This window comes from Lepisma saccharinum, chromosome 3, assembly GCF_977018435.1.
Source record: "Lepisma saccharinum chromosome 3, izLepSacc3.1, whole genome shotgun sequence".
NCBI lineage: Eukaryota > Metazoa > Arthropoda > Insecta > Zygentoma > Lepismatidae > Lepisma > Lepisma saccharinum.
This window is the reverse complement of record NC_139231.1, coordinates 130,774,492-130,800,661: the sequence shown is the minus strand read 5'-3', so window position 1 is coordinate 130,800,661 and position 26,170 is coordinate 130,774,492. Positions and strand designations below refer to the sequence as shown.

The following is a 26,170-nucleotide window of genomic DNA, read 5'->3' as shown; positions in this document are numbered from 1 at the left end:
CTTTTCACAAGACACTTTTTATATCCAGGGTCGTCTGTCAGATTAGTTTCGTCAAAGTTCCATATGTTGTCAGGAGGAACATCTTTAATTTCTTCAGAGAGATTTTGTATGTATTCCTTAAACACAGTTTCGGTAACATCGGCACGACTTTTCTTCATATTGGCAACAAATCTGACAGTCAAAGCTGGATTGCACTTCAGGAAACCTTTTACCCAGTCGGTCCCTGGAAAGTTCCCATTCTTGAAGTTCTTGACAACCCTTCCCGTTTTCAAGAGATAATCTTGAACAATGTGCTTTAAATCACTCTCATCTAAGGGAAAACCAAAATTGCATGTGTCAAGTAGGCACTGCAAGAACTGTGATTCCTCTTCTTTTGAAAAAACTGGTTGTTTGCCGGGACGCAACATGTGCTTCTTTTTCAATTTATAGTTGATTGTTCGCCGCGAAATATTGTACTTACTTGCAGCCTGCCGTTGTGTTAGTGTCCCAGCTGATACAGCTTCCAAACACTCACGTAAGGCACCTTCTGTATAATCAGCATAGCGTCTTGCTCCTGGAGGCCTCTTGTAGTATCTCGGCATCTGAAAGAAGAAAACAAACGGAAAATCAATAATCTTGATATACACCGGTATATATACAGGGTGATTCTAAAGGTATAGTACAAACGAAAACCACAGATACCTCCCATGAAATAGAGACGAAAGTTCCCCTTCCACTTTGCCGAGAGATGCCTCCGTGAGGAGCTAGACAACGCCGAAAACGTGTGAAAATTAACTTCACACCTCTGTACAGCCAGTACCAGTGAAGATAGAAAGGCGGAACAAACGAAGTCAAAAGGAACACCAAAGTCGCCCATCCGAAAAACACTAGGCGGCAGCTGCGCAACGCATGCGCATGGGGTTCCACAAAGGAAATAGGAGTGTCCCGCAAGACAAGTGAAGGGAAAGGGTTGCGATCGACAACGGTAGGGACAAAAGAAGCAATGAAGCATGAAGTAACAATTGCACAGCGGGAAACAAATACATGCAGCGTGTGGGGAGTCCCCAAACACAGTGGGGAGACACCGCAGCAAGAACAAAGCACGGTTCAACAAAAGAGAAAGAGGACCGGACGGGGAATGGTACCTGTCAAGGAGACAACAAATGCGGGACGAGGGATTCCCCGTAGCAGCACCGAGGGGATGTCACACAGAGGTCGTGCGCCAGCAGGACAAACACAGCAACTACGGGCACAGGAGGTTTATTGCCACGCAAAGGTGCACTTACAGACAGGAATAGTACGTAGTACGTAGTCGTACCCCGGACTGACGTTGTTACAAAAGTTGCTCAAATTGACGACCACCACATTCAATGCAGGCATTGCAGCGTCGCAGGAAATTCTGGCGAACCCTATCAAAAATCCCTGGCATGGTACACACCTCGGCCGATGCTGCAAGTATCCGCGTTACCAATGTTTCCTTGTCAGGCACCGGGTTCTCGTAGACGAGTGTTTTCACATGGCCCCACAAGAAGAAATCCATTGGTGTGAGGTCAGGCGAACGGGCGGGCCACGGGACGGGGCCCTCTCTGCCGATCCAGCGCTGTGGGTAGGTACGGTGCAAAAGGGTTCGCACTGTGCCATCAAAATGTGCAGGCGCTCCATCCAATTGAAACCACATACGATGTCGCACGTTGAGGGGTACATCTTCTAGCAGCTTTGGAAGGACTGATGCAAGAAAGGTGCGATAGAGGCGGCCATTTAAACGTGGTGGCAGCAGGTATGGACCGATAATCTGTTCATCGATGATACCTGCCCAGATATTCACTGCAAACTGGGTCTGATGGTGCACCTCGACTGCTGCATGTGGATTTTCATAATCCCACACATGGCTGTTTCGGCAATTGAAGATGCCCTCACGGGTGAATGTTGCCTCGTCCGTGAAAAGCACATGGCGCAAAAAACGGGGATCGTCGGTACAAAACTGCAACAGTCGTTGACAGAATTCCACACGTCGTGGGTAATCCCCAGCCTGCAACGCGTGGACTCGCTGTGGATGATAGGGATACAGCAGATCATAATGAAGGACACGCCACACTGTCGACTGTGATACTCCCACTGCACGTGCAATGCTACGGGTGCTAGTGGACGGTGTGTCGTCCACGCGAGCAAGTACGTCCTCCTCGACCGCCGCGGTGCGCACATTTCTTGGGTGACCGACATGATGGCCTGCACGTAACACACCCGATTCACCAAGGGTACGGTGCACGTTCGAAAACAACCTGCTGTCGGGTTGTCGCCTCTCCGGATACCGTCCGCGATAAAGGCGTGCAGCTGCTCGGCCATTGCCATCTGCAAGGCCGTAGACAAAATGCATGTCCCTCAGTTCTACAAATGTGTAGCGTTCCATGGTACGGTGAGGATAGTGCCAATTAAGGAATACTGTACTGCAGTGCACAGGTGGCACACACACACACACACTGGTCACAACGGCTTCGAAACAACGTACTCAATTGTCGTACGTCAAGCACACCACCACCGCACCGGCTCTTTCACTGACACGCTCCCTGACGCTGCACTTCCAATCAGCCCACACGTCCGCACGGCGCTGTGGTACAATCAGCTGACGTTCCTGAGCCACCCGTGCCTGTGCTCTTCACTACCTGACCACTGCCGTCAGGTGGGGCCATGTACTCTGGGGCCTTGTCATCGTGGAACACATGTAGCGTCCTTCATTCTTGCCCCATTCACCCACAACACGTACTTCGTCCGTCTTGCTCGAGCCGACGGGGAGCACTACGTACGATCGTGTGGTGTTTGTGTACACCAATGTGGGGTAACCCAGCAGTTGAACAGACGTGCATACCCCCACGTAGCTTCATTACACGATTGTCGCACGCAGTTTATCTGTCCAGCCTTGCTCGGCCCGGTCTCACACCCACGCGGCAGTGTGCGGCTGCGGTGGTGTGAGGCCACGCTTGGTTTCGGAACGGAAGGCTGCGGCCGAGGAGGGACTCGAGTTGTTCGGCTGGGGTTGCGCTCGGAAGCAAGCAGCCGCGTCAGGTCTGGGAACGGTGGACCTGGTGATCGGGATGGAAACATTCCGACCTCGTCCATTAGTGTCGTCCACCGTACGGAGTGGTGGGGTCCGTACGACACTCCAGCAGCCTTTCGCCCGCTCCCACCCAGCGATGTGCCTCCGGCTTCATTTCTAAGAGGCTGATTGGGCCCCATCACGGCGTTTGTTACAACGTCAGTACGGGGTACATGGTCCTATCTGTACGTGCACCTTTCATTAGCAATAACCTCCAGTGCCCGTAGTTGCTGTGTTTGTCCTGCTGGCGCACGACCTCTGTGTGACATCCCCTCGGTGCTGCTACGAGGAATCCCTCGTCCCGCATTTGTTGTCTCCTTGGCAGGTACCATTCCCCGTCCGGTCCTCTTTCTCTTTTGTTGCACTTAGTCTTTTTGCATTTCTTGAAGAAGACCTTATATGTCCAAGAAATTTCAAATACTTAAGAAAACATCGAAAAATAACCACTTTCAAACACTATTCCCGATTGTTCGAAATCAGGAAAAGTCGAGATACTGACTTTTCGGCATCCCGCACTTCTCTAGTGTGTGTGTTATTTACTTTAGTTGTCATGTCAGTCTAATGTCCATGCTTTCCAACATTTGATTTTTTTTAGTGCCGGGTAAAAGGGTTAAGGCCCTCACTGACTCCCCCTCCTGTTGGGCACGTCAGGTTGTGTCGTGTGGTTGTGTAACGATATTGCTCGCTTTCTATGTTGATGAAGGGAGAATTTGTGCTAAAAAAGGAAAATTTTGCTCTCACATTGTGGCAACACTGATAGACTTGAAGGAAAGAGGAAGACGTAATATTTCCTTTTCGTTTTTTCTGCGTAGAAACAAGTCAACAGATCATAGATGGAACAAAACTAGGTAGGTACTTTTTTATGAATTTATTGTACAATTCCATAGTAGAAAAGTAGTTGTACAAGTTGAAAGTAAGTTTGAAATGAATGTCTTTTGTACATTCCAACGAATTTATTGCGTTTACGTTGGAGGGATAATGTGTTTTAGTTCAACACATGATATTGTTTACTTCAAAATCTTTCTTATTGTAATTGTTCTTATTGTGCCACAAATTAGTTACATATCTTTTCAAATTATTGTACACACTAGTAATTGAAGTAAAATTTATTATGAAAATAAAATTACGATGTATGTGACCCAGTAGTTTCAGGACAGACAGACTGGGATGAAAAGTATTTTGAGTGGCGTGGAATCGAGGAAATTTTTCACTTTTATCATAGGGTCCGAATTCTACTAACTACTATTCGCGTCCTTGTCTTGTGAACGGACAAAACCTAACGAAATAATTTCTTTCCCCTAAGTAATGTCACCGATGGTTAAAATTTAAGCACGACATTTAATCTCGCACCAGTTTTTAGTTTTATTTACAAGTGTAATACATAATGTCAAGCCTACCCTGGTGATGAACTAAACAAATTAATTTCAACAATTTTGCATTTTATTTAAATGTTACAACTTTTAAAATCGAATTCCTCATTTTGTGCAAATTAAGTTTTCTCGTTGGATGTCATTTCAAAAAGATGCATAACTTTTTAAGATCAATATCTTATATAACATTACACGCATCTTGACTCATGCCTGTTCTTGTGAAATTCACTGGAGAAAATTGGGTAACAGTATGGTATAGTGGAAACACATTTCACTAGTTTATTTTTTAATTATTTACATTTGTACTTACCTGTTATGCATAGCGGAACATTTTTGAACGTGGGATTTTGCTTTTTTGTCTGAAAAGAAGCGTATTTTTTTTATTGTTCGTTGCTAATTCACTTTCGTTACACACAATATGGCGGGCAAATCTTGACTCACGTTGTCTATCGTCAGCTGATATGCAGTGTTTCCAAACTTATTGATCAAAAAATGCCGCACAAACTATTAACAGAAGGTTTTTAAGCGAAAATTGATCCACAAACCATTCACGGAAGGTTAGGTTAGGCAAACATAGAAAATTAAATTTGAGGAAAAAAAACCCGCTCACGCATCATCTTGTAAAACTACTGCGTGGTTGCGACACTAACAGGGGGTTACATAATCGAACAAACGGAACATTTGATTCACGTAGTCGACGGTAATGGTGGCAAGAGCTATCGTGCATCGGAAATACATTGATTTACCGGCCGAATAAGTTGAACGAAGGGAGAAAACACTTCTACAAGCTTCCAAAAGTCTACAGAAACTCATTTCCGTAATTAGTTTCTCCTGTAAATTTGAAGAAATGTGTTTTCGTTATACCATACTGTTACCTAATTTTCTCCAGTGAATTTCACAAGCTGGCAGGAGTCAAGACACGTGTAATGTTATATAAATTAAAGGAACAACTTAAGATGACCAGACCCCTCTCCGATTTTCTTCATATTTGGCGTACTCACTAATTGAGGCCTAGTAATCACAAATCTGAAGTTAAAAGTTGTCTGAAACTTCTAGAAATTGCAAAATAAAGCAAAAATAAGGTGTTAGTTTTCGGAATGCAAATCGTCGATTTTCACGAAATTTTTTGTTTCACAAATATAAGCCTATATATTCCTGATACTACCACAACACCAAATGTTAACTATGTTTGCCTAACCTAAAAAGTAAAGAAAAGGAAAGTGTTCCCCTGTGTTTAGCACCACGCCATGGAGGCGTATAGGGGGTGTGGGGGTAACGCCCCACACTTTCTTGATCCGGTCGTGAGTGGGGGTGATGTGATCAGCACCACGTCCCTGACCGCCTTTACCCCCCAGGTTTCCCCAGGTACCCATGTTATTCGACGCTGGGTGGGTGCCGGGGCCACTTCCAACGTTAGAAAAGTTCCTGGATTTGAACCGGCCGGGGATCGAACCCGGGACCTTTAGCATGGTAGTCAGACGCGTTACCGACTGAGCCACCGCAGCCACCTAACCTAACCACACATCAATGGTTCGTGGGGCTAGCATCAATGGTTCACAATTATTTTGCAATTTCTAGATGTTTCCAACTAATTTTAACTTCAGATTTGTCATTAGCAGGCCTCAATTAGTAAGTATGCCAAATATGGAGAAAATCGGAGAGGGGTCCGGTCATCTTAAGTCATACCAAATTAAAAATTTCATTTCTCAGGTCGGTAGCTTATGAGGTTCCATCAATTTTGTTATAATGCTAGTGAATGTTTATGACTCGCAAGTTTTATAGAAGAATAAGTCTGGCAAAATAGTGGAAATAATAAAGTACATTAAAACTTCTCAATAACGGACAGACCTGGGAGAAAAATAAATGTCCATTATTAAGAAGTACATAATAGGATAAGCATATTACAGTACGTACTTTATTAAGGTCAGTTGTTTGCGTTTCTGCGACATCGTAGCAGAAGTGGCATACACTTCTCAAGATAACCATAAAGAATACTGTCTACTGTTTGCACTTTTAAAAAGAAATACGTTCGGTGTAACATGAAAGGTAACAGTCTGTTATAAGGAAAACACATTTCTTCAGTTTTACAGGAGAAAGTACTTACAGAACGTGAGTTTCTGTAGACTTTTGAAAGGTCGTGGAAGTGTTTTCTTCCTTCGTTCAATTTATTTGCCCGGTAAAACATGTAATTTTCGACATTAATGTCTCTGCGATGCACAAAAGCTCTTGCCTCCATTACCTTCGACTACGTGAACAAAATGTACTGTGCGTTCGATGACATAACCCCCAGTCAGTGTTTCCAACGATGCCATTGTTTTCCCAGAACATGATAATTTTAACGATGTTTGCCTATCCTAGCCTTGCCGTGAATGGTTCGTGTGGCTATTTATGAATGGTTTGTGGGGCTATCCGTAAATGGTGTGTGGGGATATGCATGCATGGTTCGTGGGGCTATCCGTGCATGGTTCATGGGGTTTTGGAACCCGGGGGGGAAAAAATGTAACACAAAAGTAGGAATTTTTCGGTTAAGATGGTTTGAAACACTGCATACCCACAGATGATAGACAATGCTAGTCAAGATTTGCCCGCCATATTGCGTGTAACAGAAGCGAAAAAGCAATAAACAACAAATACTCGTGATGTGAAAAATTACAATTATTTCAGTGAAAAAAAGCAAAATCCCACCTTAAATAATGTTTCGCAATGCATAATAGGTAAGTATGAATGTAAAAAAAGACTAAGTGGACGAGTGAAATGTGTTTTCCTCTAACAGACTGGTACCACATGAAACAATGCGAGCTAGTTCGAAAATACTGGCCATTGTTGTGTCGAATTCCAGGAATTGCAACAGTTTTTTTTCAGACTGTCCGTTATTGAGAAGTTTTATTTACGTTGGGAGGAAGTTTTCAGTGTCCGCGTCCGTTATTGACAAGTAATATTGCCATTAAGCCACATGTATTTCTGCCGGGAAATTTAAAAATGTCCGTTAGAAGTTATACTGTATTTGAAAATAATAGTGAAAGTATTTGAAACTAATTAGTGCAGTCTCTAATTTTTCAAGGTATTATTTTTTTTATCGATGTTAAATGTAAATAATGAAAGCATCTGTGTTTCCCACTAATAAACCATTGGGGTATTCCAGCATTACATGTGTGGCATTCACACATGAAATGTAAGTTCTAGATATGCAATTGGATTAAAATATGCATAATGAACTGATTTCATAGAATTATGAAACAATTTGCAGTGTCTGCTAACAAAGAAAGACTTGAATATCATAACACAACCTGAAACTATTTTTTATTCAAATTATCTGATATGCCACCTGGTGAGATATTCAGGATCTACTGTATGTAGGACGCTATGCTGTGTTGAAGTCCTTCAAAGGATGGGGAATGTGCTAAAGAGTAACGTCTACTGTTCAGTTTTTGGCGCTAAATCGTTTTATGGGTCAGAACAAGTGAAACATGGGGCGTAACACTGAAATGCCTCAAGGGAATTATAAAGAATGCAGGAGTCTGCAAGTGAAGTTTTAAATTGTACTTTACAAATAAAACATTTTTTTAATCGAAAAGTGATGAAGCATCTTGCCCAATGTATTATGCATAATTTATGATGTGTGCGACTTACTCACTTTTATATAGATTAATTCGTATTCTCAATAAATTAATCAAAAATACAAAACTTTTATACTTACGTGTAGCGAGTATCTATTATTTCAAACGACGTTTCGGGAACAACTTTTCCCTTCTTCAGGTTCTTTTTCTCGGCTACCAGAAATATGACATAGCCACGTCAAATCATCTCAAACATTAGGAAAAAAGGAAACTCTACAGCTTAGGTGAAGGCAGAATTTGGAAAATTTTTCTAAAACCTTTACTACCCACATATTTCCTCGTTTGTTCAAAACCAACACTAAAAACTTCTCAATCTAAAAACCTATATACAATTAAAACGTTAAAAAGATGCCCGCCTGTTCACTTCCCCGAGCTGACCGTTGGTTTCTTCCTCCTATGCCTACAATGCTTGGTCCAATAAATATGTAATATTAGACTCTTCCAACAAATATGAAGTTTTTTTGAAAATATGAAGGCGTAGTCCATTTCAATTCAGGCAGGCAAAGAAAAGATCTTACCTTCATAGTCTCAGATGTTATTGAATTAGACATATGTTAAAATTCAGGACAAAGTAAGAAACCCATATTTTTTTGTTTTCGTCATTTCTCACGTGCGATTTTCGACAAAAAAATTAAAATGCTCTATCTCTGGAATGGTTCAAGATATTTTGTTGCTGTTTTTTGTATTTGAAAGAGAATACGTTTCTGATTAAAATGATAACCTCCGTTTTGAAATATGTGTCCAAGTTCTCTTGCTGTAGCTTTCTGATTTTTTTTTTTTTTTCAAAAATGCCAATCCCAAAAAAATGATTTTTTTTACTGTGGATCAGTACCACATTCTCTGAAAAGGAGAACTTCCACTTTTGAGTTTAACAAGTTTTAAAAACAATTGAAAATGTTGCCATACATTAAACCAGTTTCCATTACCACATTCTCACATATTGCTCTCATGAAATAAAAATCTAGTCTAATTTGACATGGCATTTTAATTCTTCATAAATATAAGTAACAGACACAGCTTTCAAAACATATTAAAGCTTCCAAAATATATGTGCAAGTTCCAAAACATATTACTGGTTCCAAAGCATACGGGTCAATCCATGTCAAGTGGTCCAGATATAAGAAAATTGTTGGTCACCAATTTTTAAAAAATCTAATTTTTTCTGTGCAGTTACTGTACCATGTGGTTAGTTGAAAACAGTCATTATTTTAATTTTAGTGGCTGTAGGTTTCGAGTGGCAGCCATATTTATTTTCAAAGATCTGCCATTTGGTGGTGTCTTAAGGGGTTACCGAATCTGAAATATCTCAGCCCCTAATTATCCTATCGATGTGGAACAAAAACACAAATTATCAGCAAACTGTAAGCTACAAGACTGTGTATTAGCCAATGTTACATATGAATTATGAAAGGGTGAAATTTACGTTTGAAAAAGTAGGTCATTGATGCTAAAAGTCCTGATTTTAGCAGATAATATTTGCAAGAAGGGAAATGGTCAGGAAGTTGAGCTTTACTGGATAAAGAGCTCTGATATAGATGTGCTCATTCACCAAGTTTCAACCCTTAGACATGCCCCCTTTTTTTCTAGAAATGATTAAAAAGTTAGAAAAGTGAAAAAAGTGCACCCTTCACAGGTATAGATATCTCTGGTGGGGGACCTGATAAAAATATACAATACCTCCCCATAACAGTTCGGTATGAATATATTGTGTGCCAAAAATTAGGATTTTCAGATTTCATTAAAAGTACCTTTAATATTAACACAAAGTTATACATACCTACAAATATGCATATGCAGATGTACGGATAAATGAGAGTTTACTGTATATACATCATAAATCAATTGACAGTGGATGAATAACTCACAAAGGGGTTTATCAAAGCATACAAGAACAACACTGGGTTACTTATTACCACTTAAACAGAGTGTTCCACAAAAAGTTGTGCAATTTCATCACACAACTGAGGAGTGATAGTGTGACACCGACCAGTTGCATTTGTAAGCTTAGTGGGTTTAAGCTACCTTAAAATATTCTTGAAAGGCATCCATGTCTTGTTGTCTCTTGAAATTTGGAATGAAGTTCATGGTCCTTGTGGCTCGTAAAAATGAACTTTGTGGTCATCATGTTCGATGCTGACTTCTTCAACAATTCCAATATACCAGTTTGCATCATAAATACATGCAACTATGTCACCTGTTTGGAGGTGACATCATTGTTTTTGTTATTGCACTTTTCCTTCACAACAAATAGTCTTGTGTAGCATGTAGCACGTAATGATTTTCCAGGAATCAGATCTACAACATAATTCTTTTCCTTTAGTAGGCGTGCACTCGTAATTTGTGGAAGTCCTTTAGTTATGACTTTTTTATGGATTTTTAGAGGGTCGCAACATGATTGACCAAAAAGATGATTATACTTTCGAGAAAACTTCACTTCATAGTAGTTGCAGATGTTTCCAATGCCACTGCTTGTTCTCAATATCAGAAGATTCCTCTTTTCTTCACTGAAGCCACCAAGTGCCTAATGCTTCTTGATACTAGCCCATACACATCCTTATGACATTCTTCATCACTTAATTTACCTACTTCTCATTCCATTTTGTCACTAACTGGATGTAACGATACACAGAACTGCAGAAACACAACCTTCCACTTGAGCTGCAAGCATCTGAATGAGGCACCAGTGATGAATTCCCATGAGATGCATGTCTCAGATTCGGTAACCACTTACGACACCACCAAATGGCGGATCTTTGAAAACAAATATGGCTGCCACTCGAAACCTACAGCCACTAAAATTAAAATGATGACTGTTTTCAACTAACAACATGGTAAAGTAACTGCACAGAAAAAAATAGATTTTTTAAAAATTGTCGAGCAAAGTGGATTGTACCACTTGACATGGATTGTCCCATACCACTTCTGTGCACTCTGCTTAGAACTGAAATTAGCAATTCAATGAACTAAAAATTTGTTCAACTGCATCATTATGTTCCTTTGATATTGAGTGATGCCTTCCTGTTGAAACAATAGGAACTGGGGCACCCACAATCTTTAAAAAACATTTGCGATTTGGAAGTGAGCACTGGTCATGGTATGTCAATATCATTTTTTTTTTTTACAATTACCTCTCATAGAGTACTCTTTGTGCTGTAAATATCAAATTTCTATTAGGTCACCTACCAGAGATATAGAAGTTCAAATTTTAAAAAAATGAAAAATGAACATTTTCAAAGAGCCATAACCGAGAGAGGAAACCAGTAGCAGAGTTCAAATATTTTCTGCTGAAACGTTGGACGTATATGTCTCAGCTACAGAAATTACAGCTGTGATGTGATATTACTTCCCTACTAAAGAAAATCCTAAACTTTAACATCAGTTTTGGCCTTAAATTTCAGACTTTTGCATTTGAGATTGTGAGAAAAGGTACATGACATAAAATAAATCTTGAAATGTACTGAAAACAATGTTTTCTAACACAGCATTCTATCATTTTTCTTAGCTGAGCTATCATAATTATCGCAATTGTGTGCAAAGGCCAAAAATACCGTAAGTCATGAAATAAAAAATGGCCACCATTTTTAAACTAAGTCAAGTTTTAGAAAAATTATGCCTGCTTTGAACTACCTTTGCATAAGGGTTAGAACAACAAAAATATGAAAATTTAAAAAAATGCTCAAGCAGCCAATGATGGGTCATTTGGTATTAACTGACCCATATGCATTCTAGACAAAATCTCTGGTCTTAGTACAATTTCTCTGAGCCAAAAATGGATAAACATCACAGTAATGCTTCTCCCATGTACTCAACATTTCTAATAATTAGAGACCGGATATTTAGGCACTAAAACATATAAAATAGGCAGGCAAATAAGCACTTATAATTTTCAAAATAGGCACTAAAACAGGCAATGAAATTTAACTCAAAATAATAAAGATAGACATACAAAAAGAAATAGGTGTTTCAAAAATATAGAAACATACCTGTACATTCTTTATAGTTGCTTAAAATAAAACAGAAGCTCATCATTAGAGACAGCAGTTCAATATTGTACTTAATAAATCACTGCAAGCAGGAGTCACATCAGCCCAAAATTTTCCATTGTAAATATAATAGCTACACACAATAGTCTGACAAAAGAAATTGTTGGCTACTTCCAACCAGTACGCAATTTTTTTAAATATGCACTTTATCACTGCACACATGGGTATTGCAGTTAAAAATTTACACTATGTATTCCACACAGCAGTTCGAACTAAGAAACTGTCTAAATGCATTTCAAGTTTGTACTGTACGGTTTGACAGTCTCTGAATAAGAAGCACTAATTGCGGTTGCACATCACAACAAGATATTTCTTCAGGTGATCAACCGACAAGTTATGTCTGCGATCGGACAACACATTTTTTAGAATTGAAAAAGATCTTTCAACCTCCAGAAATGTTACCGGAGCATACTTAAAGCATGCGAGAACATGTGGATCTAATTCAGTTTGTATATTTTCACCTTTCAGAACTTGTTGATTTACCCTTAATTTGTCCAAGTCCTTATTAGCTGCAATAACTCGCTGACCTTTCTCACGAACAGCCTGACCTTAAGCACCTGGTACAGCACAAATTTGGTCAACTGCAGAATGAAAACGGTCCATAGAATTTATCAGTGTTTCACTTTTCTCTTCCAGCAATGATATTGTGTCTGGCAGATTTGAATAATGGGTGGTGATGAATCCTAAGTCGTTTCGCACAACAGAATTCTTCAAAAGACACTGTTTGATGTTACATCAAAATTGACACGAATTGATGTTACATCATCTTCAGATAGGGAATTAATTACTTCAGCCACCTTCTGATAATTGGTCGCGTAATATACTGCAGCGGATATCGAAGTACCCCATCTAGTTAGTATTGGCTGTGGAGGCAAAACAAGTTCAGGGGCTGTTTCTTCAAACAAAAGAACCCGGGATGGTGCTTTGAGGAATATTTTCTTATCATTGGAAATTAGAGATTCAACTTTGGGGAATGGAAAAAGAATTTCCTCTGCAACTCGATGGAGAGCATGTGCAAGACATGTTATGTGCAGCATAGCGGGGAAGATAACTTTAAGGGTCGTTGCTGCTTTTTTCATTTATGGCGCTGCATCTGTTACAAACAAAAGCACATCTTGATGCCTAACACCATCCGGCCAAAGCAAATTTAGTGCGAGAGTTGCTCACATGCAAGAAGAAATATTTTGGGCTCTGCATTGTGTTCCATTGTACCAATTACAACATTAGCAAGAAACCTTCCCATAGCATCGGTTGTTTCATCAATAAACACCCAATTTTTATTCCCCCTCACTTCCTCCCTAATTCTTTCAATGACACCCGTGTAACATGACATAATTTTATGCAGTGTTGACTCATTCGGTACATGTTCACCAGTGTACTTCGATAGGAATCCCCTTAAAGAGACATTCTGCAATTTCCACAAAGGAATGTCTGCCTCTATGAATGCCTTACACGAATCTGCAGAAAACTGAGACTGCCTAGGAGAAATGGCATATGATGTAATTAGTGACGGTTTTACCTCACATGACTTTTGCATCTCAATAGAAACCGATTTGTGTTTAGCAGTTCCTAAGTGTTACGTAATGTAATATTTTTTCATGCAATTCACAGACTTTTCACATAACTTACAATATAACACCGATCCATTATTTGTAAACACACTGGACCCGAATTCTTTGACATAGTTGCTCAATTTGGTTCTCAGAGAAGATGCTTCCTTGGGCATTTCTGCGAGTTAAAAGCACAAATATACACAAAATTTCCACCACAAACCACGAGAGAGAAAACTACAATGATCCTTTGAAGAACTTTCTCCAGACTAGGTGCACCTGTGGAATGCAACTCAGATAACCAGCCTAGGTAAGTGCGAGGGGAGAGGCCAATCACCCCCTTGGTGACATTCTTCCAATGAATTGGGGTGGAGCTTGACCTTGAGCAGGCCATTCATCTTTATACTGTAAACTGTTATTTTTAAATTTCTTGGAAGCATCGGAAACTAATTCTGGGAACAGGAAATTGTATGCACAGAATAGAATAGAATAGAATACTTTATTAGTCATTAGACAACATGATTGCAATAGACTTTGTCATAATAAGTATATAAATACTAATATAAAAAATTACAAAAGAAAAAAATTAAAAATACATATTAAAATATTACACATTCAACAATACAGTTTGCAAATTACACTACATGTTTTATTACAGCGAAAGCAATTGGAAAATAGTACTCTATTTTGATTACAATACAAGTCATGTACAAAAACCCAATTTACAGCTCTGTGATGCATTATGAGTAGACATTTACATTTTACAGGCCCTGACGGAAGTGTTCTTCAAATTCCATCACACTATAGCTATATACAATATCGTACTAATATATTATTAATGTGTTTAGCAAACTGCTTGTTTTCTAAATTACGTATAGAAGCTGGTAGCAAATTGAATAATCTCATTCCATTATGTTTAAAATTTTGTTGAGTCTTGCATAGTCTAGCGTATGGCATTTCTATATTCAGATTGTGCCTTGTATTATAGTCATGTACATTAGAACACAACCTAAAACTGAGGAGGTTTTCCTTTATGTACATTAAACTATGATAAATATTTATAGAGGGCACTGTCATAATACGGTATTCCTTAAAGAATTCCCTACATGACTCCATATCCTGTACTCCTTTAATACAACGTATAGCCTTCTTTTGCCTTTTAAAGACTTCCTTTGCACCTGTAGAGTTTCCCCATAGTAAATTTCCATACAGTAAGTGTGAATGGAAAAGAGCGTAGTACACAGAGATCATCATTTCTTCACTTACAGACCTTTTTAATTTCCGCAATAGATATAAGACACGGGCAAGTTTCTTACATAGTTCCTGGGTATGAATTGACCAGCTTAATTTTGTATCTAAATATATGCCAAGCAATTTTACATAATCCTGATTATTTAAGGTGCATGGTGGGTTATTTAAGTAGAAAAAGTGAGTTTCTGTTTTTGTCGTATTTAACACCAAGCTATTTGTTGTAAACCATAAAGAGGAAGCATTTAACATTTCTTTATTTTTGATACTAAGGTTAAGAATACTATGATCATTTGTAATAAAGGTAGTGTCATCAGCATAGATAGCTGTTTTATACGGTAGGCAATTAGGTAGGTCATTCATATAAACTAAAAACAAAAATGGACCTAATACTGATCCTTGGGGGACACCAGACAAAACGTCTAGCTCATCAGATTTCTTATTATTAAATTTTACTATCTGTCGTCGATTAGTGAGATAAGACTTAAGAAGGGATAGTTCAATACCCTTTATTCCATAATATTGTAGTTTTTTAAGCAAGATTTCATGCGCAACTGTATCAAAGGCCTTACTTAAATCTATCAAAGTTGTACATGTATATGAGCCAGACTCGAAACCATTAATTATCTCATTTACGACCGTCTCTACCGCATTAATAGTAGATAGCCCCGATCTGAATCCAAAGTGGGCTACATTAATAAATGAATTCTGTTCAAAATAAGGGGTCAATTGTTTTTTTACACAGTACTCTATAATTTTAGAAAACACTGGAACAAGGGATATAGGTCGGTAGTTACCAGGGTTATCTCTGTCACCCTTTTTGTGGATAGGGACTGTTATAGATATTTTTAGGTTATCAGGAAAAATACCATCATTTAATGTCCCATTAATAAGATATGTAATTGGAAGTGCTATTATGTCAATTATATGCTTTATAATAAATGTTGATAGACCGAAAAAATCTTCACTATAGGAGTTTTTCATTTTTGACACAATAATTAAAATTTCATCCGTACTAATCTGTATCCACTTAAAATTTATATGATTAAATTGTGGGAAACTTTGCCTACCAAGATAGTCATTAAGATCATTGTTGACATTTTCTTCATAGTTCACAGGAATTTTGTTTAAATGTTCTTGATTGTTTATAAAGAAACTATTAAACTCATTGGGTGTGATACTTGGCAACTTTGTTTCGTCCGTTATCTTAGTTTCCTTTTTGATTATTGACCAGGCAGCTTTGCATTTATTACTTGCCTTAGCAATGTACTCTTCATTAGCTTTAGCTTAGCTAATTTTATTTCCTTTCTAATTTTTTTTTAAATCTCATTATAGTTCAATTTAGAAGTTTGATCGCCATTTTTGGCATTATCATGTAGTCTGAGCATAAGAGCTCTAAGGTTTGCTAATTTAGGAGTGAACCATGTTAGATGTGTTCTCATTTTCTTCTTACCAGTGCTGATAGTTCTGTATTTTATTGGACAGCACTCATTATAAATATCGACAATTGTATGTGTCAATTTGTTCCATGCTTCAGTCAAATTATTACAGGTACTTAACAATTCATAGAAATTTATTTCATTAAGGCTATCTCTGAGGTTTCTTATGTTAGTTTCACCAAGCAATCTAAAACTTGTAGTTTTTGAGGTGGGGGGTGTGGTATAAATTAAAATTGGTAAAATAAGCCACAGACCGCTGTGGTCTGATAAACAGGGATCAATAGTTCCACAGGATATCATATTTCTGTTAACATTAGTGATCACATTATCAATGCAAGATTTCATTCTAGTTACTTGATCATTAGCATAATAATAATCATAAGACCTGAGAGTATCACAGAATGATTTCTTTACAGCATTATCAATTAGAACATTTATGTTTGGCGTTACCCCCACACCCCCTATACGCCTTCATGGCATGGTGCTATGCACAGGGGAACACTTTACCTTTACCTTTTTATGTTTATATCTCCCAAGTAAACAACATCAAATTGCTTGTACTTATCAATGGACCTTGTAAGTTTTTCCCATTGTAACAAAAACATATTTAAATCTGAATTAGGAATGCGGTATATGGATATGACCACAACTTTCAAACTGTTAAATACAATGCCGGTAACTTCGAATACTCCTTCAACACATAAGTGATGTATATCTAACGGTTGATACTCCTTATTAAAATCGAGTCGTAAATAAATACCAACACCTCCATGGATCATAGACTTTCTAGAAAAAATACTAGCTAACTTGTAATTTGAAGGGATGTACATATCTATTTCATCGTTAACCAACCAATGTTCATTAACGGAAAAAACATGACAAGGAAAATCATCCAAAAAAGTTCCAACTCCGGTAATTTATTTCTAATAGATTGTAGATTAATATGAAAAAGTAATAAATTAGTTGCACTTTCAGGCTGTGAAGTTTGTTTTTTGCCACTATTACTATTTGAACGTACTACTTTATAAAGGCTATCTTGAAGTGGTTTCGTTAGATTTGATTGTTTGACCTGGCTCCACACTGAAGCAGTTTTTTTTATGGAGTCAAGTTCACAAGGGAGTTTCCCTGTTCATACCAGTTCATTGGTATTATTTCCTTGTACATATTTGCAAATATTTTATTGCTTACCTTCTGTATTTCATAACAGACATATTTCTTACCTAGCCTATTAAGGTGAAGTCCGTGGCTAGTGTAAAACCTTCTGCCTATCAAACTTATGTCTACAGAGTTCAGTCATGTCCCAATTTTAAAGAAAATGTCTGAAATAGGCAATATCTGGCATTTATGAAATAATATAGGCAATATCGTATGAAATAGGCAAAATTAAATTGCCTTTAAATGAAGCTAATCCCTCCCCCCTGGCCTTCGCAACATTCGTTTTCATCATATATCTAACAGGAAAGAATAGGCATTTTGCCTAACATCCGGTCTCTACTAATAATATTATGCATATTCATATTAGTGGTAATTTGTGAGTGTTTTAGAGCCATTTTTCAAAAATATAACTGTGTGGGAACAATGGTTCATACATTGAATATTGAAACCTGTGATATTTTTATTATGAGCAATATTACCTTTCTGATTTTTTAATATTATGTTCAACATATGTTGATTATGCTGTACAACAGGCCCATACCCAGTTTTTTTTTAGGGAGGCACCAGATCCCCCCCCCCCCCACACACACGAACGAACAAATGAAGAGCCACAATATTTCTATGTTTAGAAAATAATATATTATTTATAAATTAAATTAAATACTCTTATAAGCATTAGCAATGATTATTACAATAGATAATTCTAAATGCAAGTTCATAGCCCACTACAAAGGGAGGCTTGGTTAAACAAAAAAGAGAGAGAGAGAAAAGGGGAGACATTTTCACCTGGTAGCCTTGTATCAATGGTTATAAAACTAAAAATACCCAATATCGCAGAGTGCAGACTTATGGAGACATCCTCTCTACACAACAAACACATTCATTTTGAAGCAAGGATAAAATTGAAATTTTTACATGTTTGAAATATCGTCGGTTATTTTCATAGCTTTTTACAGGTTCACATTTAAAAATTTCATGGCTCGATGGCCCCTCCCCTGGGTACGGGCCTGCTGTGCAACAATTTTCATTGTGGTAAAACCTTGGACTCCCTATCATACAATTACCCTAAGTGGAGTGTGTTTTTCATCACAACATATTACTTTATTTAAAGATTTTTCTACTCTCTGAGCATGTTAAAATGGTAACATCAGTATTTTCTATTAGGACTGTTCTTCTCCTTTCCAACAATATCTAAATCGTCACAATATTCAACATAGTTTCAGAGATATGGTATGCTTTGTGTCATGTGATGTGTTTGTTCATCCAGCCAATTTATGATAATCTTCATATTTTCAAAAATTTGTAACTTTCAACATATTTGTTAGAAAAGTCTAATATTACATATTTGTTATATTGGTCCAGTTAAAAAAAATCGTGATAATCCGTGACTATGATGCAACTTTTTGTCTTTCAATTGGGTGATTTCATGTGGAATGACCCATACTCATGTTATTGGGTGTGTAATTCATGAGGTTTTCATAATTCAGACAAGGTTGAAAGAAATGTAGAGATGTTATATTAATGTTATCAGCTCTTCACCTGACAAGAAAAATATTTCTTATTGTGTAGTAACAGGTCTGAAGTAGAAAACTCCTTCACACCTCACGTTTGTGACTTATATGCCAGAGGCAGTCCATAACCAAGATGACGACAAATGCATTGTTGGGTTTTGGTTGCAAATAGTCGTTACTCCATATATTTTTGGAGTCATATGTGCAGTGTAGGCTAGAACATCCCATAAAATGTGAAGGTTTTGTAGTGAAAATAGAAGCAACCAACATCATGTACATTTTGTAATAACATACAAGTCTTACAAAGATTTTCCTCACATAAGACATGTCAACAATCTTGCTACAGATGTCATTCATTAAGTTTTCCTTTATCTTGTACCATCATGAATCTTATGTTGTTTTTTTTTGTTCTTTTTTTTTTTTAGCAGAAAGGCCCACTTTAGACGAAAGCATTTTCCTTAACCTTTATGTCATGACCAAAATGCTACCATTTAAAGTGAAATATTTTATAGTATTTCGGATGCCATGCCAATTCTCAAGAATAGGATCCATCCTTTTTCTTTGACATTTTTTGTAGGATAACCAATCACAGGCGACCTCTAGGTCATGGGTACAGATGTAATGGCGGCCGCGTGAGATGTAAACAATGTTTCACTTCACATTTTTAAAAGACTATAACTTTTCAACCAAGAGGAATAACGCTTCCTATAAAATGGTGTTAGGTATAAAACAATGGCGCTGCTTAAATACATACTTTTCAAAATTTACTGTGCACGTATGGAAGAATATTTTAGTTGTTTCAATTGTAAACACCATGCACTCAGCATAAATGGTGCGACTCGAAGTGCCTTTGTTGCTGTTTATATTATACATTGTAATCGCAACATGCTTCCATGTAAAGTACTACAGTGCGTCCATTTCGATCTTCAGCCGAGAGATCGGGAGAAGCGTGGCGGGCGGCGCTGGCGGAGATGCCGACATTTGCAGCCTGTAATGCCCGCTTATTTTTATGGACATATGCAGACATTTATATAAATATTGCAAAACGAGCACTAACCTGTGTTATAATTTGTCATCTGTAATTCATCCAAGTTCTGCCCTTATATACACAAAAAATACACTTTAGAAATGATGTTAAGAGCCACAGATAATAAAACATTTTAATCATAGTTTTGACCAGTAAGGTCCTGCTTAAGTTTATATCCTTGAAAGAGTTTTGTGCCGAAGGAGATCGTTTGGAGGTTTCGAATGTGCAACACTGTATCAAGATTACGCTGTAGACGAAACCGTTAAAAGTCAATGGTGTTTGTGAGCTTCCTTGCAAACCGAAATCTCAGAGCTCGAGTTTTTTTGTTCCTTCGCGACAGAGCTGTGAATGAATATAGTAGTGAGCAGATGTAAACCAAGAGCGTGTTAATTTCGTACTGTGCGCAAGAGTGTTATTGTTGGTTACGTGCCGTTACTTGTTTGTGTTATTGCAGTGTGTATGTGTGTTGTGTCAGTGAGAGGATTGGAATGCCAGCCGCAAGGTTCACGTTACGAGGGGGGCTGATAAGTTCTCGGCCCGTTTTAGCTACAGGTACGAAAGTTTCAGGCTATTCAACGTATTCTCCCCGAACGTCTACACACTTGGCACTTGGTGGATATCAGTTTGAACAACTCTTATAACACAGGTTAGTGCTCGTTTTGCAATATTTATATAAATGTCTGCATATGTCCATAAAAATAAGCAGGCATTACAGGCCGCAAATGTCGGCATCTCCGTCAGCGCCGCCCGCCACGCCTCTCCCGATCTCTCGGCTGAAGATCGAAATGGACGCACGGTACCTGCTGTAAGAATTTACGTATTATTTATGCTAGCAAAAATGTTAAAGGAAATGCTTCTGTCTAAAGCCAGTCTATACGATCTAATACCAGCCAATAGAAATGTGCTCACCTAGACATATGATAGAAGAGGTACTCTCTTGAAATGTAGTGTTAGAATAAGTATAGTTAAAGCACTAGACAATGGATAATGTCCAATTAACATTGCATGCTAAGACTTAAAACTGATATAAAATGATATACCAGGTAATTCTAATTGTAAAGTTTAGTAATTAGAAAGGCGTAAGCTTCCAATTGAACTTTTCAAGTAGTTTGAAGGAACCATCATATCTAATATAAAGGAGCAGAGATATTTTGTATGTGTGTGAGCATATTTGCACTCTGAAAATAGTATACCTGGAAATACTTTACTTTTGGCACACATGAACATGTAGTAAATGAGAAGAAAATTGAAGCTCAACCTGGATTCGAACCTGGATAGTGATAGTTTGTCACTTCCTGTCCATATGTTGTATCTCCTGGACATTCATTCCTTGTTAAGAACAATCATCAAAAAATACATGAAGAGGAACTACATATAGCGTCTCTTTGTTAGTCATTGTTTTCAAAGCGTGAGTCTAATAATCAGACACATTTTATGACTAAAATAATGAATATTCATATGTGCTTGTGTTTGATATTGAATGTATTTTACTTTAGTTCATCATTTCATTTAAAATTTTAAAATGTATTGTTTCATGGCATGGTGCTAAGCACAGGGGAACACTTTACCTTTACCTTTAAATGTATTGTTTTTTCAAACTGTTTTACAGTGTCTCACGCCTGGCAACATGTTTGGTGCCAATAAACCTGCCTTTGGATCAACTACGCCATCAACATTTGGTAAGTCCTTGCAATTTTTGTATACATGCAAAATTTGCCTAAGGATGAAATTAAATTTAGTCAAATGTGGCCATGGGCAATGTATCATCTTAATTTATCCAATGTGGCAAATTGGCATTTGACATAATTTGTACTAACCTCAACAGTCACAACTGAAAGTGTTTTGAGGTGACAGATACTTTTTCGTTCAGTTAAATGTAACTTGCAATCTTTCATTATTTTACCTAGTATAATAGTAACTTTTATTTCACTGAGTGAAAGCTGAAAAATTTAAATATTATAGTCAAGAGCCATATTTTCTTCTTCTTTGTATTGTGTTATTCACCATGTTATGTTATCTAGTCACCCTCGTTTACGAAGCATTAATCTTTATTTTTCTTACTACAACAGTTAAAATATCATTTTCAAAAAAGTATTAGTTTTGTGCACAATAAGAATATGTCTAATGACTTGCGATGTTGATGCTGGCTGCCAGATAATTTTAAAAATGAAATCCCGGTTTCACTTTGAAAATGCTACTTTATCGATAAACTGAATTAAATTGGCCAGTCATTTAGATATTTTTGTCAGTTAAGTTGGTAATTTTTACCAAGGTTTGACTTTTTCTCCCCTATTACAAATGTAGCCAATGGATTTATGTATCTACTAAATTGAGTTAAAAATTGTTAGGTACGTTTTGTATTTCTATTGACATGAATTGTATGTAAACTTTTTCATGGTCTTGATGAATTAACGATATCAAGTGTACATACTACATAATTAGAAACATATGTTTTTCGTCACAAGATAACATCTGATTTCCCCCCATCAAGTTTTATTTTTCTTTTTGTTTGCTTTTCTTCCTTTTTGGGTTTGTCATGGCAGCAAGGATGAATGGTGAACTGAGGAAATGGGTGATTGCACAATCACAGTGACACATCCATGCATTATCCAGGATAAACCTCAGATTGTTGAGTTTGAAGCACCTGTGCTGACCAATGGGCATTGTAGCACAGAGGCTGGTTTGCGTGTAATGATTCTTACGGTTCAGCGTGTTGTGGTTCAGTTTTATTGTGGAGGTTGGGCAAACTGTATTATGTTTCAAGATATTGTGTACACCGTAATCTTTTTTATTTTTCTGGAAGATCTAGAAGTATTCATACATACATGTCATGCTAGAGTTGACATCCTCTAATATATTTGCATGAGATTAAGAAAAATTGTTCACAGCTACTATATTTTGTCACTTCATAATACAGAATAAAGTTGCAATTTTTGCTTTAACTTGTCTCCTTATTCAAGATATAATCATAGAAATACAGGGGGTGTTCATAAATTATCTTTACAACTTTAGACTTGAATAACTTGAAAACTATACTAGATAATGACAAACGGTTTTCAACATGTGAAGAGAAAACTCATAAAGTTTTTTTCATTTTCCAGTTGACGAAAAATGTGGACGCCACAGGAAAAAGCTCAGTGTGTAGCCTGATTTATAGAGACGAAGTCCGATACCCAAGTGCAACGAAAGTTTCGGACACAGTATAGAAGGTAACCACTGTCCCGACCCACCATTAAGGCTTGGCATCCGTCATTCATGGAAACGGGTAGAGTTCTCCATAAACAGGGGGTGGGTCGGCCATCTGTGTCAGAGGCCAACGTGAACAGTGTGCGGCAGGCGTTTGCAAGGAGTCCGACAAAATCAGTGCGTACGGCAGCCAGAGAGTTGGCAATGCCACGAGCAACAGTGCACAAAGTCTTGCATAAGAGGTTACGTCTGTATGCCTACAAGGTGCAGCTGCTTCAAGCACTTGGGTATTGGACTTTGTCTCTATAAACCAGGCTACACACTGAGCTTTTTCCTGTGACGTCCACATTTTTCGTCAAATCTGCGTCACCTGGAAAATAAAAAGAAAATATGAGTTTTCTTGTCACATGTTGAAAACAGTTTGTCATTATCTAGTATAGTTTTCAAGTTATGAAAGTCTAAAGTTGTAAAGATAATTTATGTACACCCTGTATAATCTTACAGTATTTAAGGTTTCTTATTGATTTATTAGTGGTGATCAATAAATTCCTGTGGGAAAATAAGTGTTAATTTTGCAAAATGATGTGAGGATAAACATTGTGTTTGGTTTTTACTTCGTAGTGTAATACATTTTTCAGATGTTAGTACACAATTGGTGTTCTGTTTCACTTATCGATAGGGTTTACATCCGGTAGCACCACTGGCCCATTTGGTCAGACAGCTTTCGGTAGCAAGCCCAGCACAAGTGGTTTCCAGGCAACTGGCTTCGGATCTACAGGCTCATCATTGTTCGGAGGAGGAAACACAACTACAGCCTCTGGTGGCCTTTTTGGAAGTGGCACAACATCTTTCGGCCAAGCTCAGACAACTCAACCATCTTTTGGTAAGTACAGTGTAGGATTTTGCAGAAAGTCAATTCAGGACTGCCCAAACTATGACCTGTTAGCAACATTCGGTCTGTGAATGTTTTTGATGTGGCCACCAGAAGTAGGTATAAAACTTTAATTAGTAATGATACTGAATGATTTTACAGCAGTGTTAAATCTAATCCCACTTATATTGCAAGAGTACCAATTTTCAAATTTACAGGAGAGAGGAAATATTGCATTCTTCACTAAATTGGGGATACATGACTCCATTTTACTGCTAAGGATTACAAGTGGATACATGTTGATTTGACTCCAAATAGACCTCTTCATAAGAGTTTCATTAATCAAAACAGCAAATCCACATTTTTGTTTTTGTAGTTACATTCCTCTGGTTCTCATGCGACGAATGGAACCTTGATTTAGATTCCCTAATTATTATTTCTTGGCGTTTCCATGATCCTAAATACAGCAGGGAGAACCCTGTGACGTATGAGGTTGGTTGGATACGAGGTCAGACAATGAAGTAATGAGTATTATTTTATATTGTCCCACATGTGCATTCTATCTCTGAAGTAACGCTTTCCTGATGTAGTGTGGTCCATTATCCACAACCTGGCAATACCCCATGGACTTGCGATAGGCATGCTGGGAATTATGCCGCCATGTTGAGAAAGAGGTGCAAGTGTGTCGTCACGTAATAGCTATGGAGCAGCGAGTGAACATCAAGTTTCATGAAGGACATTCTGAAAACTGCTTGCTGGAATAAACATTTCTTTAATTATATTGTTGTGGAGGACAAAACGGAGCATTTTTACTACGGTCCTTGTACGAACTAACAAATCGCTGAATGAAGTCACTAAATTTACCAAGATGCAAGAAAATGCAGCTTTTAAAGCCAAGGGTGAATACAATGTTGTGTTTTTTAATGATAGCAAAGACATTATTCATCATGAAATTGTTCCAGAGGGTGAAAGTGTAATTGGTTGTTACTATCGTATCAGACCTCAGTATCCTGAACCGGGCAGTTGGTTCCTGCTCCACGATAATGCACGGTCAGACAGAGCAGTGGTTGTCTATACATTCCTAGTCCAAAAATAAGTAAATGTGTTGAATCATCGTCTTTACTCACCAGATTTATCCCCCTGTGATTATTTCCTGTTCCCGAAAGTGAAGCTGCTGCTAAAATTACGCACTTTTGATGAACACAGAACCAGCCAACAGGTTGTGACGTCAAATCTTCAAGTCATTCCACATGAAGACTTACAGATGTCGTATCGATCGTTGGTCAACCATACCAATTGCTGTATTGATGCAGGAGGGATGTACTTTTAGTAATAAACAAGCAATGTTCAATTATTTTGTTTCCTTTTCACAATATAAAATCATTCTCATTACTTAATTGTCTGACCTCGTACACAATTAATTGAGTATTAAATCCTTACCAAATGTATTCCTCGCCTCAGTTATAGATAAAATTTTGTGCAGTAGCTAACCCCAATGCCAAAGTATGTTGCGAACATAAACTTAATATTAAAACCATGTACCCAAATCTGTCCAGCTTGCAATTTCTTAAAAGAAAAAAATTAATCAGTCAATATATATAATCAAACAATACTTCATAAATTATTCATTCTCAAATAAGACAGTAATGTAACTTTTGAACAAAATTATATTCTTCACAAATTATCATATATATATTTGGAATGCATGGCCATGCCTACGTGTAATTTTACAATGCTGTTACAAGTATGTCACAAATGTACCAATATATAAGATTTAACAATATTGTTGGCATGCTTAGATGGCCATATTTGTATTTTCGAAAAGTTCTGTCTTCATATCAAACTTGTTCTTTACTTTATAGTTCCTGTTAAAGTATACAGTATGTTACCAGAAGATTCCAGCCTCCCTTACATGGAGGTGGCTTTTAAACACTTATATGTCCGGTTTCTAAGTCTAAAGATCACGTATACTTCACCAGTTCTGTTATGTAGATTCCTGAGTATAAAATGATTTCACTGTTAGTTCAAGAACAACTATTTCAGTTTTTGTCCATGATGTAAGCTAATTCTGCCAAATTTACCA

At 37.6% G+C, this 26,170-nt stretch overlaps 1 protein-coding gene across 3 annotated transcripts in view; it reads left to right on the top strand.

Moving 5' to 3' along the window:
- The first annotated feature begins 3,801 nt into the window (after window positions 1-3,801).
- Window positions 3,802-26,170, top strand: part of Nup98-96 (nuclear pore complex protein Nup98-96) — a 109,391-nt gene continuing 87,022 nt past the window's right edge. For 2 of the 3 annotated variants that reach the window (XM_083119403.1, XM_083119401.1), the window contains exons 1-3: window positions 3,802-3,918; window positions 21,640-21,709; window positions 23,896-24,099. In XM_083119403.1, coding sequence (XP_082975529.1) covers window positions 21,658-21,709; window positions 23,896-24,099 — 256 coding nt within the window. In that variant the 5' untranslated portion in view covers window positions 3,802-3,918; window positions 21,640-21,657. Of the gene's footprint in view, window positions 3,919-13,939; window positions 13,961-21,639; window positions 21,710-23,895; window positions 24,100-26,170 lie in introns of those variants that run through there. The other variant, XM_083119402.1, reaches the window with a different exon arrangement.